General features: G+C 38.9%; 1 protein-coding gene across 1 annotated transcript; it reads right to left on the bottom strand.

Annotated features, from left to right (window-relative positions):
* Nucleotides 1-5,107: 5,107 nt before the first annotated feature.
* On the bottom strand, nt 5,108-19,906 carry taf1b (TATA box binding protein (Tbp)-associated factor, RNA polymerase I, B). Its single transcript, XM_033647908.2, has 15 exons — nt 19,779-19,906; nt 18,952-19,050; nt 15,153-15,240; nt 14,445-14,542; nt 14,269-14,361; nt 13,012-13,117; nt 11,886-12,057; nt 10,657-10,756; nt 10,367-10,514; nt 10,072-10,246; nt 9,542-9,579; nt 8,425-8,512; nt 7,817-7,887; nt 7,275-7,503; nt 5,108-7,171 (listed from the first exon to the last, which is right to left on the bottom strand). Exons 1-15 carry the CDS (start codon nt 19,794-19,796, stop codon nt 6,925-6,927), a joined length of 1,770 nt encoding a protein of 589 aa, XP_033503799.1. The 5' UTR covers nt 19,797-19,906; the 3' UTR covers nt 5,108-6,924.
* Nucleotides 19,907-21,233: the final 1,327 nt, after the last annotated feature.

Here is a 21,233-nt window from a genome sequence, read left to right as displayed (position 1 = left end):
TTTTGTTGTTGACCCGTCCACTGCAGGACGTCACTGAGCTTCTGTCTCAGACTCCAGTCTGCTTCTCTAAACTGAGGACGTGCTGACTGTCGTCTGCTGTAGGTAACAGCCTGAACTGTCCCTTTAAATGACGTCTCCAGAGACAGACAGGTGAGGACAGAGGAAGGAGACCGTCCTCACCTGTCTGTCTCTGTCCTCACCTGCCTGTCTCTGTCGTCACCTGCCTGTCTCTGTCCTCACCTGTCTGTCTCTGTCCTCACCTGCCTGTCTCTGTCCTCACCTGCCTGTCTCCGTCCTCACCTGCCTGTCTCTGTCCTCCCCTGTGTTTGTGGACACAGAAACAAAGATCTTTATGTTAATATCAGATCATAAATGTTTTGTTTTATCTGAATATTATTTTCTGCTCTCTGAAACTCGCCTCTGAAGATTTTAACTGTGACATAAAGTTGAGTTTTCAGACAGTCTTTGTTCTCGGCTGCTGCAGTGACCTCATTTTCCCTCTCGGGGTCGTTTCAGGTGAAATAGTGTGATCTCAGTCAGAGCTGGAAACACTCAATAAAATAAAACGAATTAAAATAAAATAAAAATAAAGATGAATATGAAGACTTAAAGCTGATGTCAAACATCTCGTCATATAAACTGTCACTTTACATCAGCTTCGCTCAGACCAGATGCTGATATCAGATGAGGACATGATGTTCCTCCGTTACATGCTGCGGCTGTTGCTAGGTAACCTCACAGTGTTTGTACGGTGGCCCTGAAGAGCAAATCACAAAACACAGCAGCATTTCACAAAAGGGCAATTTCATGAAACACGACAGCAATATAAATATCACCACACACATCACCAGAAAACAAAACACTAATTCACAACACGACTGCAACTTACAAAACACAACAGCAATCCACAAAACAGCAACTCACAACACACATCAGCAACTCACGACACACATCAGCAACTCACAACACACGTCAGCAACTCAACACACATCAGCAACTCACAACACACATCAGCAACTCACAACACACATCAGCAATTCACACCACACATGAGCGACTCACAACACATATCAGCAACTCACGACACACACCAGCAACTCACAATACACATCAGCAACTCAACAAATGTCAGCAACTCAACACACATCAGCAACTCAACACAAATCAGCAACTCTCAACACACATCAGCAACTCACAATACACACCAACAACTCCAGCAACTCAAAACACACATGAGCAACTCACAACACACATCAGCAACTCACGACACACATGAGCAACTCACAACACACATCAGCAACTCAGAACACACATCAGCAACTCAAAACACACATGAGCAACTCACAACACACATCAGCAACTCACGACACACATGAGCAACTCACAACACACATCAGCAACTCAGAACACACGTCAGCAACTCAAAACACACATGAGCAACTCACAACACACATCAGCAACTCATAACACACGTCAGCAACTCACAACACACATCAGCAACTCACAACATGTCAGCAACTCACAACGCATATCAGCAACTCACAAAACACGTCAGCAACTCACGGCACACACCAGCAACTCACAATACACATCAGCAACTCAACACACATCAGCAACTCAACACACGTCAGCAACTCAACACACATCAGCAACTCTCAACGCACATCAGCAACTCACGACACACATCAACAACTCACGACACACATCAGCAACTCACAACACACATCAGCAACTCACAACACACGTCAGAAACTCACAACACATCAGCAACTCAGAACACATCAGCAACTCACAACAAACGTCAGCAACTCAACACACGTCAGCAACTCAACACAAATCAGCAACTCTCAACACACATCAGCAACTCACAACACACATCAGCAACTCACGACACACGTCAGCAACTCACGACACACGTCAGCAACTCACAACACACGTCAGCAACTCACGACACACATGAGCAACTCACAACACACGTCAGCAACTCACGACACACATGAGCAACTCACAACACACATCAGCAACTCACGACACACGTCAGCAACTCACGACACACATCAGCAACTCACGACACACATGAGCAACTCACAACACACATCAGCAACTCACGACACACGTCAGCAACTCACGACACACATCAGCAACTCAGAACACACATCAGCAACTCAGAACACACATCAGCAACTCAAAACACACATGAGCAACTCACAACACACATCAGCAACTCACGACACACATGAGCAACTCACAACACACATCAGCAACTCAGAACACACGTCAGCAACTCACAACACACATCAGCAACTCATAACACACGTCAGCAACTCACAACACACATCAGCAACTCACAACATGTCAGCAACTCACAACGCATATCAGCAACTCACAAAACACGTCAGCAACTCACGGCACACACCAGCAACTCACAATACACATCAGCAACTCAACACACATCAGCAACTCAACACACGTCAGCAACTCAACACACATCAGCAACTCACGACACACGTCAGCAACTCACAACACACGTCGGCAACTCATAACACACGTCAGCAACTCACGACACACACCAGCAACTCACAACACACGTCAGCAACTCACAACACACGTCAGCAACTCACAACACACATCAGCAATTCACACCACACATGAGCAACTCACAACACACATCAGCAACTCACAACACACGTCAGCAACTCACAACACAAAATGTTAAACTGATAACTGTCAGGTGTGTGGAGGCTGGTGGGCGGAGCTTTGGGGGACCTGGAGACAGGTGGGGGTCGACACCACCAGGTGCACGTGGTCTCATGTCAAATATGATTTTTAAAATCATTTCATTGCAGTTATGAAGTTGAGTTTTCAGACAGTCTTTGTCCTCACTGCTGCAGTGACCTCATTCTGCCTGTTGGAGTCGTTTCAGGTGAAACAGTCTGATCTCACACAAAGAGTAAACAACATAAACAAAACAAAGATTAAAATAAACAATAAAAACAACATATTAATAAACAGTGAACATGTCTTCATATTAACTGTCACTCCACATCAGCCTCACACAGATGAGACGTTGACATCAGATGAGGACACACTCGTTCCTCCGTTATACGCTGCGGCTGTTGCTAGGTAACTTGAGAGCTTGGGCATGTTGCCATGGCGATACTATAGAGAGCAGCCGTTACCTCCCGTCACCTCGGCACAGTGCTGCATTCACATGCGGCTGGTTGATTCCGGCGTCCAGACAGATTTATTTTTACCATGTCCTCAAATGACTCCTGAAAACCTTGTTTACATTTTTACCTGCTGCGACTTCAGAGCTCAGAAACATTTAGTTCTGAGTGTCAGCGAGACGGAGACACCGAGAGAGACAGAAATATTCCACATGTCTGCATCATTTTACTCACGCGATCACATCGTTTACTGCAGCGCTTATACCACACTGTATGTACACTGTGATTCAAAATGTAGCTGCATTAAATTACAAAAATATCAAAATATAAACATTAAAATGATTTTTTCAAAAAACATTTTAACAAAAAAAACTAATAAAATCTAAAGTAAAAATATTAACAATAAAAACATTTAAAAAAAAAACTATTAAAAGAAAATTTAAATTATAAAGATAACTTAAAATTATTTTTTACACAATAAAACAAAATTAAATGATCAAAAAAACTAAAATCTTAATTATTTAAATATTAGCAATACATTAAAAATATTTTCAAAAAATGTATTTATTGAAAGAAAAATTAAATCATTAAAAATAAATTAAAATTATTCAAATAAATTACAATAATCAAAAGAAAAAGAAGCAAAACTTTACATATGTGACACTAAATGTTTTTACATGAATAATTCACCCATCAGAATAGTTTTACATCAGTTTTCTGTGAACTCATTGATCAACAGATGTTTCTGCTGTCTGACCAAAGAGTTTAACTAATAACAAAACATCACACTTTATAAAATCTTCATGTTTTGTGTATGAAAATCTTAATTTGTAACGTAACTAAAGCTGTTTGATAAATGCAGAGGAGTAAAATTATGTCATGATAGGAAAAGAAAATACACATGTAAAGTTCCTTTAAAGTTGTACTTGAGTAAATACACTTTGCTGCATCACATCACTGCTGATTCAACAAAGTAATGACAGCTTGAGTTCAGATTTACACGACACCAGACATTATTTATGCATTGTAAATATTGTCAGCTGTGGAAACAGGTTTAATGACTGATGCGAGACTGAAGATGATTTCATGTTTTATTTTATGATGATTTAAAGGCTTTGATTAAAAGTTAATTTCTGATGAATTCATGTTTTATTAGCAGTTGTTTGTGATGTCACAAGGTCATTAATATATTTCAGTGTCTTGTGTGTGGGCGTGTCATCACACAATAATTACATAAACAAACCTCATTAGTGTAACAGTGTGTGTGTGTGTGTACCTGCTGTAGAATCACTGCAGCTCAGTTTCAGTATGAATGAAGGCGCCGCTCTGCTGTGTCTGTCGCCTCCTGCTGCTCACTTCCTGTCGCTGCAGCTCTCTGATGTTTCTTTGTCTTGAGCCTGAAAAACAACCTGATCAGAACAATGTTACAGAGACGTCTCCTAATGTTTGTCCCCTCCAAATATTCAGTTCACTGTGACATCACACAGAGACGCAGAACGAGACAGGATTTGGTTTTTATAGAAAACAGTTCAAACAATAAATCAGATGATTAAACAGATTTTTTTTTTTTTTTTTTTACAGACGACTGATTTTGAATCTGTTTCAGTTTCAGACTTTTGTATTCATCAGAAACATTTCTGATCATCATGTTTGAACTGTCGGGCTCATTTTAAAAAAAACAAACAAACAAAGAAACAAAGGCTCATTTTACAGTAACTTCATCTTTGAGCCTTGAACGACAGCCAATCAGAGAGCAGGACAGATGTCAGCTGACTGTAAGTATCAAACACAGGTGTGAAATCAAGATGTGATTAGATCGGTTAAAATGGCCGTGGTTTAGTGAATCTCTCTCTCTCACACACTCACACACACACACACACACACACACACACACACACACACCTGTCTCACCTGCACTGTGAACTCAAGAGTTCCATTAATAAATCAGACCTTTAATGTTTTACAGTTTTCCAGCTGAAATGCAAACACACTCCTGACATGATTCTGCTCGGCTGAATAACCACAAGCTAACAGTGAGGTGTTGGTTTAAATGACGGGCAGGTAAATCGTTATCTCTACATCACATCTGACCGAGTGAACGGAGTCTTAAAAAGTATGTTTACAGGAGAGAAAAGAGACTCTAAGATACAAAAACACTCAAAAACAGGAGATAAATGAACATTTTAACAGACAGAGGAATGATATCATAATTTGGATGATAATGTCTTTGTGTCAGTAGCTACTTTTACACACACACACACACACACACACACACACACACACACACACACTAATATTCCACTGTTATTCCAAATATGACAATATTCTGAATTTAATACAGGTCGTGTGAACAGCATGTTCTTTAACAGAGAGTTACTGCAGGAGGAACACCAAATTACTGTTGGATAACTGAAGTTTTACGTTTCTTGTTTGGTTTTTCAAAAGTTAAAATATGTCTGAAAATTCACAGTAGAATGAATCCAACGTATAATCAGCAAAATAAATCTGCTTATTTGAAACAAACAAAAACATCCTTGTAATTTACAGAACATGTTAATGACAGGTTGGCTGTTACCCATCAGTCCCTGTGCTTCATGTGAGCAAGCTAAATCACTGTGCAGCACCTGTCAATAACAGCGAGGTGAACTAGTTCACTAACAGACATGTTGTATTTTCACATACTGGCCAAATGTTTACGGGCATTATTTTGAGCCATGATGGATCATTTTGTGAGTTTTGGAGCGAGAGACTGTGACACTCCGTCCACCTCAGAGACAAACAGTGAAAGTGCAGAAGGTGAGGCTAACACACCGTCGCTCCGTAGCTCCAGGTGAACAAGAGAGGAGCTGAAAATATTCAGAGAATTATTTAAAGTACAGTTTAGTTTCATACAGAATATGTAACAGAGGGTCCCTGTCTGTCAGTCTCTGAGCTGAGGGGTCTACGGCCCGAAAAACATTAAAGACTTCTGGTTTAGATACTTCGAGTTAGGCACTGATCCCAAAGAAGCAATTTTCCAATACAGAAGTGAGATATGTCGATTATTATTCAGGTTTTAGGAGCATTATTTGGACAGAAAGACAAAGCATCCAGAATGTGTGTCTTGGCGTGTGTTTCTACTGCAGTTTGTGACGCACAGCCTCGTGTCTGTCACTTCTGTGGGTTCAACACAAACCAACAGTTCTTCAGACTTTGGTGTAGAGATACATGTCGAAAAGAAAAGTCCTAATTTCTGGTCAGAAGCAGAAACCTACCGACTTTTAAACATCATGAAAAACTGATATATATGAGCAAATATCACAACGTCGACCTTTTAAAGAAGATGGCTAAAGAATTGAAAGAGGGTGTCTGTGTTCACACGGTCCAACAAGTCCACCACTGGTAGGAAAATAATTCTGTTTCTTTGATGCAAAGACACAAAATGACCAGACAGCCATTCTCCATATTCTGATGTGATAAACGGCATGTTATCAGAGTCTGCACAGCTGCATGTCAACAGCTCAGTAGGAATATTTTCAGACTGAGGGTAAAACTGAAATATTTTGTGTGTAAACATGGTCAGTGTTTCTTTCAGGAACCGACTGCCGCTGAAATCAAACCTTCAACAGCGTCCTTGTCGGCTTCAGTCAGGGTTTGATTTTCACACAGAAGACGACTCTTAGAACTCTGATTTCTGAGTATCCTTGAACGCGCCCAGGTTTAACGTGATGTTAAATTACTGGCGCTCAACAAACAGCTGACGTTACTTGAAGGTTTTTCATCTTGTTTTTCTTCCTCTCAGTGGCGTCCTGCTCTTCGACCTAGCCCTGGTCTCAGTCCTGGTCTTTGTCCTCCTCTTCCTCCTCCTGGGCATTTTGCTGCCAACGACCCGTCTCTCCACCCTCAGCACCTCCTCGTACAGGTACGCCGGCTTCAAGTCCAGCATGAAGCAGAAGAGCTGCAGCAACCAGACGAACGTCCGAGGTAGCGTTGCCTCCACCTCTGAGTAATGACTCATACAGTGCCTGTAGAGAGGAAGAAGAAGAAGACATCAGGGGAGGAAGAGTCTCTACCTGCAGGGTCTGAAGCCCTGGGGTCAAAGATCAAGTGATGTGTAGTTAAAGGTACCGGGGATTGCAGGCTCTGAGCGCTGGGTGCCAGTATGTAGAGTTGGAGGGAACCAGGACGTTGCGTTTCAGGGTCACAACCCCATCCAGCTTCTTGTGGTGCAGACTGGGACCATCCGCTCCGTCCTCGTCCCCCCAGCAGAACCTGAAGCTGGACGGATCGACACGCTCAACGCCTGCTGGTCGAGAGGACAGCTTCTCAAAGCAGATCTGCACCTGCTCTGCTATTCCTGCAAACACACAGACACACCAGGTCAAGATGGGACGGACGGTTCATACGGACAGACAAACCGAAAACATGACACTTCCAGCCACGGCTGTCGCCGGCGCGGAGCCATAAAAAAATAACAGCAGTGACAGAACTCATTAATAATGACCTTTATATCGCTGCAGTATCAAAACATACAGTATGTTTAACATTAAGACCCAGAACGTCTTATGAACATGTCTCTGTAACACTGACTCTGTCCTCCCTTCATATACACTCAGATATCTGTCCCTGTGTCAGATTTTAAAAATCAATGTGATGACTCGGATTCTTACTCTTCCTCTTCATCACAACACATTTCTTGATGCTGTTGGCATACAGCGGTTTCTTGGCCGTCCACTGTTTCCTGCAGAGACGGAGAGAGATCATGTTTTTAAAAAGGTGAATAAATGTCAAACAGACAAATCTTTAAAGCGCCTCATCTATAGACACCCCTTTGATATAAACTCACCTCACTTTATGAATTCAATGCCTCAAATTTCCTTCATTTAAATGTTAAAGTTTGTCAGTGTGCTCTGTTAAACCTGAGCTGATCAAACCTTTAACATCAAAGAGCAGACTGAGAAACAGAAACTACATTTAAAGCTTCAGTTTTTAAATCCTTTGAAATCACCAACATAATATTCAGACAAATATTCCTGAGAACGTTTGCAAATGAAAAACTGCAGAAACTCAGAGATGAACATTCTGAAGTTTGTTAACCAGAGATTTGAAAATCACAGTTTTATAATTATTTGACATTAAAGGGAGCAGGTTTACAGAGTGCAGACTGGTCACACAATGTCGTGAGTCACCAGAACAAACTGGTTTTAAACCTGTGAACAGATGTCAGGTGGAGTGATGACCTCAGACTCTGCAGGTGTCGCAGCAGCTCATGTCTCACCTGGCGACGTCGTGTTGTCTCCTCTGCTGAGCTCTGATCAGAGCAGCCTGCACCAGTCTGAACCACCTCCGAACATTAAACATGTCTCCTGTCAGAAAACAGTATTTATTATTATTTTAACAATTATACAGGCTGATACTGTTGTTCACAAACTAAAGAAATGAGAGATAATTTTTCTTTTGTTTTTACTGAATATTTGAAACAAACTGTGAAACTATATCACTGATTTTGTTACAATTCTTCTTAAATTAATAATAAAATTTTCATATTGTCAAGAATATTGTCAAAAATACCCTGAAATATCCTGATATTATTTTAGCACCATATCGACCACCATAGTTGAATGTATATATTTATTCAACATATAACGCACTTAACTATACATATTTCTTATGTTTATTCTTATTCTTATTTTTATTCTATTGATGTGCATATTGTAGTGAACATTATACCTTTATACATATTTTATATTTCTGAATGTAACTGGTGGGAAATATTAAAATGTATCTGGAACATTAAAACATGAACAGACATCCACAGACTCTGAACTTTACAGTGTTCAGAAATTAAACTTCAGATTTTTCCTTTATTTGAAATCTTTAATTTCATTGAAAAATGTGTCTTTTAAAAAAAGTACGTAACATAAAAATGTCTTTGAGGGACAGACTAATATTTTATAGGAGGAAGTTGTTTAAATGATCAAACTGGATGTTTGAAGAAGAAGAAATGATTTTGTTACAAATTCAAACTCAAACGTCATCGATTCTGTTTATTGATTAATTTTACTTTTATTTTAATTTGAATTGTTTGATGTGACGTTAAAAATAAAAGCATGTTTTATACAACATAAAAATCCTGATCAACTTTTTAAATGGTCACTTTCAGGAGAGCTTTGATATAATTGTAGTAAAGACTGAAGTTTAATGAACTGAAGATGTTTGAGTTCTCAGACAGTTTGAAGCTGCTCAACGTCACTGAGGTTCAGTATCATTAAAATGAAATGTTCAAACAGTATCACACTTTTAATAAAGGTTTGAAACCAAGGATAGTAAATACTAGTTTTATTAACAGATTTTAAAAATACAAATAAATATGAGTGCGGAGGTGAAGAACTCACCTGTGTCGTCCTGATCAGCTGCTTCGTTGGATAAATCCCTGAAAGACAAAAACAAAAGTGACTCTTTAAATTTAACTTTTAAACTTTTAAACCTTCCTTCTCTGAGTGATCCATCATGTTTCATAAAGTCAGTCTTTAAAATATTTTCTTTTTTATTCTCCAGGCAAGAAACGCATCACAGCTGGTCTTCTTCCTGATTGGCTCTTAAAAATCACTGAAATCCGTCCAATCAGACGAGTTTACAGAATCTCATCAGGATTGTTTTGTTTCAATGAGTTTTCTCATTTAAATTTAATCTGCTGCTGTGGACATGAAATCAGCTGATCCATAAATATACTGATTAAAAGGATCAGTTTAACTCAAATTTTGGTTATTATTATTATTATTTTTACACAAGAACAAAAAGATGAACATACACATGCACATAAAAGAACCTGATATTAGTACCACCAAACTAAATAATTTATTATCTATAAATAAATATTTAAAAAACATTTGTGGTGTTATGTTGAAGTGACTTTAATAATCACCATTCAGTGTGGTCGTCCAGGCCGAAGATGAGCTTCATGGTGACGATGATAACGGCAGCGGTCTGGACATCGTAACGCGGCAGGACGGGACGAGACAGGAGGTCGAACGTGTATAATGTCTGATCCGCCATACCGGCGCGCTCCATCAGCCTGCAGACCCACGGGTGGAGCTCGTCTGGAAACAGAGAAAACAAGGAACAAATAATCCACCAATCAGAAGTTATTAGTTAAATAATGTTTGTACCACCAGCAGGGTTATTAGTGTTGTTACTAGTCCTACTAGTCCTGCTGTTACCGGGCAGATTAGCGTCGGTTAGGTAGCGCACACTGAGCAGAGCCGGGTGCAGCAGACTCTGACGAGTGATTGGAGGACAAGCAGGAAGCTGCAGGAACAAAATCAGAGTCTGAGCCTCCTTATGCACCGCCCGGTGGGATGGGACACTCTGTGGAGAAAAACAAGTGCACAAAACTTACATTCACTCGGTGGTGTTTTATTTAGCTGACAAACACAGACAAACACTGGCCCTTTAAATCTATGACTGATCACAGTATTGATTCAGTATCAGGAGCTGATTGATTTCTGACCTCTACTCTGAAGATGAGAGCGTCTTTGCCTTCGAGTTTCATCTCGTCAGGAAGTTCCTCGTAGGCGTTGACATATGGGACGTGACCCTCATTCACCAACCTGCACACAAACACACCAACTAAATGTTCCAGAACTTTCCAGGAAAACGTTGTTTTTTCCAGCCAAGAAAACAAATCAACAACATTTATTACAATTTTAATTCTTAGTCTGGTAGATATTTTACAGACTGATTCCAGTAGTTTTAGACTGAATATATCTAGATTTGACTACTTTACGAGAACAAAAACTAAAGTATTCCCATGTTTCCCCACCAGAATTTATACCTGGTGTTCAGACCTTCACGTCAGGAGACAGGAAATACTACTGAGCAGTTACCTGACTACAAAAATCTGAAACAATCTACAGTTTAAGTTCCTGTTTGAGGGGTCTCGGACTCCTTGAAGTCCTTCTCTACTGCACATCTTACCTGTGGTGTGCCACATGGCTTGATTTTATGTCCTCTGTTGTTTTCAGTTTACATGCTTCTTCTTGCAGAGAATATAATATAAATGTAATTTTTTTTTGTTGTTTATACCAACAGCACTCAGCTGTATGAACATACAACACCTGCTGATTATTTGAGTTAATAAAATGTGAAATATCACTGCAAATTCTCATCTTATGTCACCAGAACAGGACGTGACTTCTGTCTTAAAAACTCTGAACAATATTTAAGAGGCTGTGACCTCCATGTTCAGTGTTTTTATTTGATAAATGTTGACCTATAATGTCAGCGATCACTTTTCTGTATACTAAATTAGTTTCAGTATCTGTTTGAGGGGTCTCAGACTCCATGAAGTCTTTCTCTACTGCACATCTCACTTGTGGTGTGCCACAGGGCTCGATTTTAGGTCCTCTGTTGTTTTTAGTTTACATGCATCTTCTTGCAGAAAAAATATATATAGTATGTATTGTCTGTTTTTTTATGCTGACGACACTCAGCTCTATGAACACAAAACACCTGGTGATGATTTGAGCTTATAATAAAGGAAATATTAAAAAAAATTCTCCTCTCACGTCACCAGAACAGACAGATTAATAATGTCAGTGATCAACTTTCTTTATATTGACTGATTAATTCTGTAGTTTTAGTATCTGTTTGTGTGGTGTTGGACTCAGTGAAGTCCCTCCCTGTGGCTGAACATCCAGATGTGTGTCGTTACCTACACAGGCTTGTGTGTGTCGTTACCTGAGCAGGTCGCTGAGCGTCAGTGGCTCCCGGATCCAGGTCAGAGCGAGGTGGATCAGAGCCAAAGTCTTCTTCATGGTCATCAGACTGTGGCGACTCCTCTTCATCCGTGCTGACAGGTAGCTGGCGGCATCCAGTGAGCCTGAATACTGCGACCAATCACTGGAGCTACCTGTGCAGGTAAAGGTACATTTCACCTACTGCAGGACCGTCAAGCACCTTAACACTGTCACATGTCACTACGGATCATACAAAGACACCGAATCCATCCAAACTAGACTTGCACAGATTACAATTTTTTGGGCCGATACCGACTTAATTTTTTTCAAACCACTTTACAGCACACAAGATATTGTAATATTTTCTATCTTTCCTTTATTAGAACATTTTAACCAAGATACAACCAGTTTTTCAATAATCATCTCAAACAAACAAAAACAGTGACACTGGTTAAGAAACATTTTCCTTTTTGCTCAAATATAACTTCAGGTACAGTATTAAAATAAATAAGTAAAAAAGGCATGCATAAATAAAAACATGGATAAATAAAAATAGTATTTCTTGGTGTATAGCATTTGTGGGTAATTTCTTGAATAGACAAAAAAGTGTGCGCTGCTGATGTTACACGATGTCAATCATGCGGCGCGGCAGAAATTTGACCAGCGTTTTAAATCGGCATATTTTAGACTGACCGGCCGGTCGCAGGTCACAGCCAATCACGTGAAAACCGGCCCGTTTTAAAACATTTTTTATTTCATATAGTTCAGATTATAATGAAGATTTCTGTCAAAAACTGATAAATAGTTGAATTTAATTTCTGAAATTTGTAAAACTTTATTTTGCATTTCTGTTAATCTGATTATTTAAAGGAAAAACATTTGTATTTCTGAATTAAATCTTGTTTCTTCATTAAAAAGAGCAGCTGAAACTTAAAAAAAAAAGATTGAGAACTCAGAACTCAGAATATTACTTTGGTTATCAGGCCTTCATGTTAGATTATATAAGTTTAAGTTTTTTTTTTGTTTGTTTGTTTTTTTACAGTGGACACAGGACGTTCAAATTTTCATAAACTGTTTCCACTGAGTTCATCACACTGATTAACTGACTGATGGATGAATGAATCTACCTGCGTTGGAGCCGGCGGTACTGGACAGGTTTGTGTCTCCGTCCGTCTCACTGGCCGACATGATGGACATCTCAGCTGCACTGTCTGACTCCGAGTCCGGACGTTGCTAAGGAGAGACAGAGTCAAATAACATTTGAAATCCTTTCAAACAGATTATAAAATCAACTTAACTTCTAAAATCTATTCAAGTCGGGATTTTTACAGTTTTACACCACAAAAGTTAAAACTAATTTAATATTCTACAACTTAAAGCCAAAGTGCAACTACCGCCCTGCAGTTGTATGACTCCGCGAACCCGTCAAGTTTCTCTGAGGGTGCATTCACACCTGCCCTGTTTGGTTTGGTTCAGTCGACCTCAGGTTGGTTTGCCCCCTCAGTGCGGATCTGAACCAACTGCAGTCACATGACACATTGTTTGGGTTAAACATGAGCATGTCACAGTCCTGGAGGATTATTAATGTGCACCTCCTCCTGTACTGCCTTAATATGCACATTCAGCACATCCAATGCATCAAAACATTGTTTTCTAGTTGGAGCCGCACCTCGTTTTCAAACTGTATGGTTTGACTAAAATGAACAATGACAGCAATATAGTCCATGATGAGCAGCGCTAAAATCAACTTGCGTAGTTGTCCCTCCATTGTGACATTAGAAAGTGTCATGTTTATCTTGCAAGTGTACCCTTCTTCAATGTTTGCTTTACTTCCTGGATTTTTCCCACATGGAAATTCTGACCAATCAAGAGCAGCTTTCTCACACAAGGCATTTGATCTGGTCCACTTGTAAATGCTGCCGTGAGAACACGAACCAACTTTAGGCAATTATACAACTTTGGAACAACATTATTCTCTGATTCAGACCAAAGGAGACGATTCTAGGTCTGAGAGCAGCCTAACAGTTTCCATCCATGTCAGTGAAAACATGGACGCTTCACACACAGAAGATCTATACAATAAGTTTCAAGATTAGAGTCACCAATTCAGTATCTGACCAAATGTCTCTCCTTCTGTTCCTGAGATATGACACTGAATTATGGACATTTGATTCTAATCTGTTCATTCTTCAGTCTAAGTGGACTTTTGTGTCAAATTTAAAGAAATTTTCTCGAGGCACTGTTGAGATATTGTGTTCACGAGAATGGGGGACGGACAGACGGACAACCGTAAAACGTAATACCTCTGGCCACATCTATCTATCTTTATAAGACAATAAAATTGTATTAATGTGTGTGCACGTTTGTGTAGTTTGTGCCCTTACCACTCTGAAGCTGGAGGTCCTCAGTGGGTTGTGTGTGAACGCCTGTCGACTCTTCTGCAGGTAGATTCTCCACAGCTGACACAAGACTTCATCCTGAAACAGCGACATTAGAATCAGCTCTGACTCTCAGCAGGTACCGTCTTCTTCCTCTGCAGCGTCCATTAAAAACCACACACCTTGAAACGTGCACTGACTCCCAGTCTGATCAGAGCGTCGGCCTGGTTTCTCAGGATGAACTGGAAACCCTCACAGATCACCCACTGACGCCCGCGCTCTGAAAAACACCGACAACGACCAAATCTGTTGCTCAACAGCGTCATGTCACATTTAATAAGTACAAATAATTCAGCTGCTGAGTTTCATCGTGATTGTCCATCACGTCACGTCAATGATGAAGGTTTCTGTAGATTATTTAATTCATTTAATTTAAAGTTACGCTGCGTTAAAAATGGTTTACGAGGTTGTTATCAGAGCTGCAATGACAAAATGACAAAAATTATCCATCATACTTTTCCCAGAGCTAAACGTAATGTCTTTTAATGTTTTGTTTCATCTTACCAACAATTCAAAACCCAAAAATTATTCATTAAAAATTACAGAGAAAAAAGAGCTTTTTAACTTGAAAAAAATCACATCAAATATTAATTATCTAAATTATTAATAATTAATCATTTCAGCAATGAACCCAAAACACCAAACAGGTGCTTTATTTAACAAAATGATGAAGAATATTGATCTGCAGCCTTAATTTTTCATTTCTTTTCAGAGCTGAAAAGTCAATTCATCACTGGACAGAAACATTATTGGTATTTATTTGGATAACTGATTAATCATTTGAGTCATTTTCAATCAGACACAGTGAATGGACGGACGGACTCACTGACCGGGCCTCTTGGTTCTGGTTCCTTTGCTGATGGTGGAGACCCTGTTGGAACCCGGAGTGAAGTTTGGGTCGACCACCTCTCTGGTCCTCTGAGGACGTTTGGACACGTTCACATGTTAACATGGACAGAGACACACTAACTCCATATAAACTGGTACAGAGATGCTGCACTGCCACCTGCTGACAAACAGCAGTACTGCACCCTGAAACTAAAAAAAACTCAGTGACTTGTAGCTTCATGTATGTTTGTTTTTTAAACAAAATTTATACATAAACTTCACTGAAAATGATCATTTGAGAAGTTAGTGCAGGATTTTGAAAGAAAAGTCTTTAACTTTTCTGTAACAGCTCAGAAAGTTAAAATGTTGCAGAGCCATCATCCACACTTTCACACGTTTTGTTTTTGTCCCAAACTAAAGTGTTTCTGTCGATCAGTTTTTAAAACCTGTTCAGATGTTCTGGACGTTCCCACAGAACCTTCTGTCACTGCTGCAGCATTTGATGCAGCTCCACCAGACGTCTTAATGTCTCACACATTAGGCTGTACTGCACTACTTAATACATCTACATGATAAACATTCGCTGCTTAACAGTAACTGAGTTCAATGCTCTTATATTTGAAGTTGCTGCTTGTATGTTTTTCATGGGTTTTTCTTCAACTGTAATTTTATTACTTACTTTTTATACTTATTCTGTTTTCTTTTGTTTTTGCACTTGCATTTATCACCAGGGGTCTGAGACAAACAGCTTTCAGTCCCGTCTTTGTCCTGAACACACGACAGAACTGACAATAAAATTAACTTTGATAGTGCAGTCCTGTGACACTGACCCCGTATTATATACGTATCACTTTTTATTTGTCATGTTTATTTAATTTTGGTAGGTTTTGCTTTCAGCTCTTTTAAAGATGTTCTTCCTAAGCTTGCAAAGTTTTTGTCACATACAGCAAACATCTCCTCATGATCCGCTAGCTACATGTCCTCTGAATATGCTGTGAAAAAGTCCGGTCTCTGTAGGCAACAAAAACACTTCACTTCTGTTTACGTTCAACAATGTTATCAAACACAACGGAGCTAGCTCGCCTTTTAGCCTCATTGTAGCTTGTAGCTCTAACTGCCTCTCTGGGCACCGCGTTCATGTGTGTATGCTTGCTTTTGCTGGTCTCGCGCTGGCTGGTTGGTGCAGCCTGGACCACAATGTTTTTGTTGCTATTTGCGAAGCCAGGGCTGCCTACAGAGACCGGACTTTTTCACAGCATATTCAGAGGACATGTAGCTAGCAGGTCGTGAGGAAAAAAAATTCGAACCACTGTCAGGTGAAGTGAGTAACATTGATCATCTTGTTACAAAGCAATGTTCTCCTGGGGAACTTTTGGTCCAGAAATTCATGAGGATGCCACTTGACGTGCTTCATCCACCCAAACACCTCTGCAGATCAAATTTTTCTCCTCATGGCAGCAGCACTCCCTGATGGCAGTGCCCCCCCCAGCAGGAAAATGTCCCATGCCACACTGCAGAAACTGCTCAGGAATGATCCAAGGACCGTGACAAAGCCCACAGCGGTGTTTGGGAGAGTGGAGGGCGTCAGGTGGCATCCACATGAATACTATGTCCAAATGTCTCCCAGCAGAACATTGTATTGTCACAAAATGATCATTGTTACTCACCTCACCACTGTTTTAATGATTTGGCTGATCGGTGTATCACAGGGATATGAACATCACATGGTAACTGCTACTGGACATATTAAAACAATGATTTTCTTTGCAGACAAATATATCAGTAGGTTGAATGTTGACAAAACAAATATTTCAAATGTTGGGTAAGTCATGTCTGATTGGCTGAAATTCATCATGTGATCACTTCACTGTCAGGAGGAGTTTCTTAATGAACGTCTTTGTGCTCACAGTCCTTATCTGACACTTTAATGTGGTGTTACGTTTGTTGGTGCTCCGTAACAACATCCATCAGATCAGAGGGGTATTCCAGGTAGGAGGTTCAACAAACTCTGAGTCTACCACTGAACTCTGAGTTGATTTACCCTGAGATGGGAAACTCTGAGTTACCGGTTCCAGAACAGCTGATTTGAGTTAGTTCAGTCAACTCTGAGTATGTTCACTCTGAGTTAAGCCGACAATAAAAAGCCATCATCAATGGAGCTCCGACTCCACGATTCACCATGGCAACAGGTAAACAAAAGACAGCACCTTCATTTTAATCCAGTGGATGTAGAAATATTAATGCATGTGCAGCAGACGGTGCACATTTATCTTTAAAAGAAGAGCCTGAGTCAGAGCGAGGAAAGTGTAAATAAGTTAACCATAAAGTTAATAAAAAAGTTTTATTCAGTGTTGTCCGTTTATTCGTCATTTATCAGACTTACATTTCCTTAATGAAGATAAAGTGGTGGAATCTGACTGTGTATCAGGCTGTAGATACATTATATTATATTGATAATATATAATAATATATTTGTTCAGATTTAATCTGATGAGGAAAAACACAGGAGGCAGCAACTGAAAAATAGGAAGATTTAAAACATATAGGCTAGGCTATAGATCAAAGACATAAAGACATGACTGTAAACTCACAGTCTGACCCAGTAATAATATGTTTGGTGATTATAAAAGACGCTGAGGTTAAAATACAGTAGATGTTGGACATCTATTTGTATCTTGACGCAACAACATTCAGTGACTTTATTTCAGCTATGAATGTAGTAAATTTAAAGACACTGAAATGCTGCACCATTGCTCACTCAGAAATATAAACATATAATCCCCAATATTAGGCTGTAGGAATTATGTTCCATCAGTGCGACCAGTGACATCAGTGATAGAGATCATTAGTCATTTATACTACGTGTCTAAAGCTTCATACCAATTTTTAAAATTTAAATAACTCGACCTACACATTATGTGCAGTAAACATGTGGGAGCTGCTCGAACAGACTGACAGTCTGATCCTTGTGCACAGTGTTATAAAAAATAATAAATATAAAAAGGGCAGAGGTTTGATTCTGAGCTGAGGATGAATTCTCGCTGTGTAATATTTGAATGTAAAGACAAAAACTGATGTCCAAAGTAGGGCTGCAACTAACGATTATTTTCATTACCGACTAATCTGTCGATTATTTCTTCGATTAGTCGACTAATCATTTTATCGAAAAATGTGTTAAAATGTTGAAAAATGTCGGTCTGTTTCTCCCAAACCTCAAAATTATGTCATCTAATGTCTTGTTTCTTACTCACGCCAAAGGGTTTTAGTTCACCGTCATGGGAGAGTGTGTAAAGCTGCCAATATTTCAACATAAGAAGCTGCAGTAAGAGTATTTTGGGGTACTTTTATAGTACTTTTCTATGAAAAATGACTCAAACCGACTAGTCGATTACTAAAACAGTCACCGATTATTTTAATAGTCGATTAGTCATCGATTAGTCGATTAATCGTTGCAGCCCTAGTCCAAAGAAATGATTGATGTGCATAAATTCAGTAACTTAAGACAGTCCTGAGTAACAAACTAATACCCAGCAGGATTTAGACTGTGACAGACGGTAAATCTCCGGTAATTAATGTGCTTCTATACAAGCTTTGACACGGACTGAATGAATGAGGAAATGAAACAGCGTGTAAGAGGGAGGAGACAGAGAAAAACTCAAGGTTTATTGAAGAAAACCTGCCAGCGAGCATGTTAGGTTCACAGACTCAGAGTTTCCCTCATTTCAGGGTTAACATACTCAGAGTTTTCACTAAACCTGCTTTCTGGAATATCCCTCAGCTGTTGTTGTTGTTGTTGTTTACCTCGATGACGTTGTGACAGGATCTGCAGTAGAAACGTCCCTCATCAGAAACTCCCCAATCCACTGCATGACACACAGCACAAGGCTCCCTGTACCCAGCCTGGACACAGACACACACACAGGTACATCAGTGAGTTGAATTATTTTGGTCTGAACACAGGAAACAATCAAATTTTGTTGTTGTGTTTAAATGTATCAGTGTGTGTTGATGACACCTGAACCTGACAAACACTAATATTACAGTTAAACACATCCAGAACTGCACATTAACTATAATAACCCTACAGCTGTGTTTTTACCTACAAACGACTGGTGATATTTTCTGCCCTCTTAACAAAACTTCTTTAATTTAATTTTAGAAAACTAGTGACACATCTCACCAAACTTCATTCAAAATATCAAATATAATCTTTTCCTGTTGATGTAAATTATGAAATAGGCTTAAAATGTCTTAAAAACATTTGTCCGACTTTACAGCAGATGCGGTATAAAGCTTTTTGTGGCTGAGGGACATTAGTTTAGCTGGAGTCCACAGCACTGAGCTTGGTGACAACCCGCAATGTTTCTTAATCAAATTACGTTAGTCCGCAGTGAAACATGCGCCGATAGTTAAATAAGTTCGTACACATTATGAAGAATGTGTTAAATTGAGTTAAACGTCATTTGAAATTCATCTTGTGCGCGAAATAACATGAACTCGATAATAACTGAATAGACGTTGGTGTGAAGCGACCAGCTAACACTAAGTTCGCGCTATTTAGTAGCTTAACGTTTGTGACGTCATTAACCGTCTTTATCAGAGTGACAGAAACACGCAGGATAATTTACCGTCTGTTCTTCGTCCATGTTCACTTAAAAAAACAGCAGCTTCAGTTTATAGTTTTATATTTAACCTGTAGTCCGTCCACAGACCCACATGTCCACTTTGTTTGGGCGTCACTACTTCTTCTTCTACCGTTTCCGGTTAGACTGAACTCGTTCTGCTGCCACCCACAGTCCACAATATGAACTACAACAACTATCACTTCACTGCAGACGTGTGTACTTTACTGTCATTTCATATATGTAATAATTAAATTATTTAAACTATTTTAGTGTTATAGTTTAAATTATTTTATCACTACAGCTCTATAAGTGAATATGGGTTAAAAATAAATGGGTAAAAATGAAATGAAATAAAATAAAATAAGAGACAAAAACTGTTGAAAAGACATTGAATTTTTTTCCCCAACAAAATTACAGCATAAGGTACATATCTTTATATTTTTTGCACACTCTACATACTGATCACACATATTATATATTCTTAAATATTTCACATATTAGTGTTAACAATGTAGCATAATAATACCAATACGACTACAACTACTACTACTAATTTATATTTATTATTTTTCTTACATACTTCGCACTTGACACTTTCTTTTTCTACATCTTAAGTTCTCTCCACTTTACATCTGAGCAACTGTAACATAAAGACATAACGTATTTCTAATTCTGATTTTCCACCCCGAATTTCAAAAGTGCAGTTATATTAGAGATTTGTCTTTTTAAAGTAGAATTTCTGTACAGCAGCCTCATTATACAAACTACACACACAAAAGCCTCTACACTGTGTTCACGCACATGAAAACTGTACTTAGAGTCTCTTCAGTATTTTATTTCCTCTTAATATGTTTATTGTATTCACCAAAGACCAGGGCAAAATTCCTAAAAATCTACTAATGAATCATTCTGATGAAAAATAAACTCATAATCTGAACCTCGGTGTTTTAATGCAGACATTTAAGTTCAAAGCCAAAACTGACAATGAAATATTATCTCACTTTAATAGAATTATCAAAATATTTCTTTGATTTTAGGTCATTTCATTTCACTTTTTTGTAAAATGTGTTTTATAAATAAAGTTATTATCATTATTAGTTTACTGCAGTTTATTATCAGTACATAAAGTATCATCCTTGTGGGGTTTTTGTTTTTTTTTGAGGCTCTACACTGAGACTTTATTTAATTCTAGTTGATCTGTCTATCTATATAAATAAATAAATAAATGAATAAAATAAAAGTGTCTCAGCAGCAGCACAGACACATTTCCTGCCATATGCATATGACTATGAAAACAGGAAGTGTGTCACCTCTTCAGTTTAATACCATCAGTCAGAAATGTTAATCCTCCTCCACATTAATCACCACACTCAGCAAAGTCACTTTTACATTGTACTTTATTTAAAATCTTATTGATATATAAAATACAATCAGTTATGATGCTGTGTCACTTTAATA

Source organism: Epinephelus lanceolatus, chromosome 13, assembly GCF_041903045.1.
Source record: "Epinephelus lanceolatus isolate andai-2023 chromosome 13, ASM4190304v1, whole genome shotgun sequence".
NCBI classification, from domain to species: Eukaryota; Metazoa; Chordata; class Actinopteri; order Perciformes; family Serranidae; genus Epinephelus; species Epinephelus lanceolatus.
This window is presented reverse-complemented; position numbering and strand designations above follow the sequence as displayed.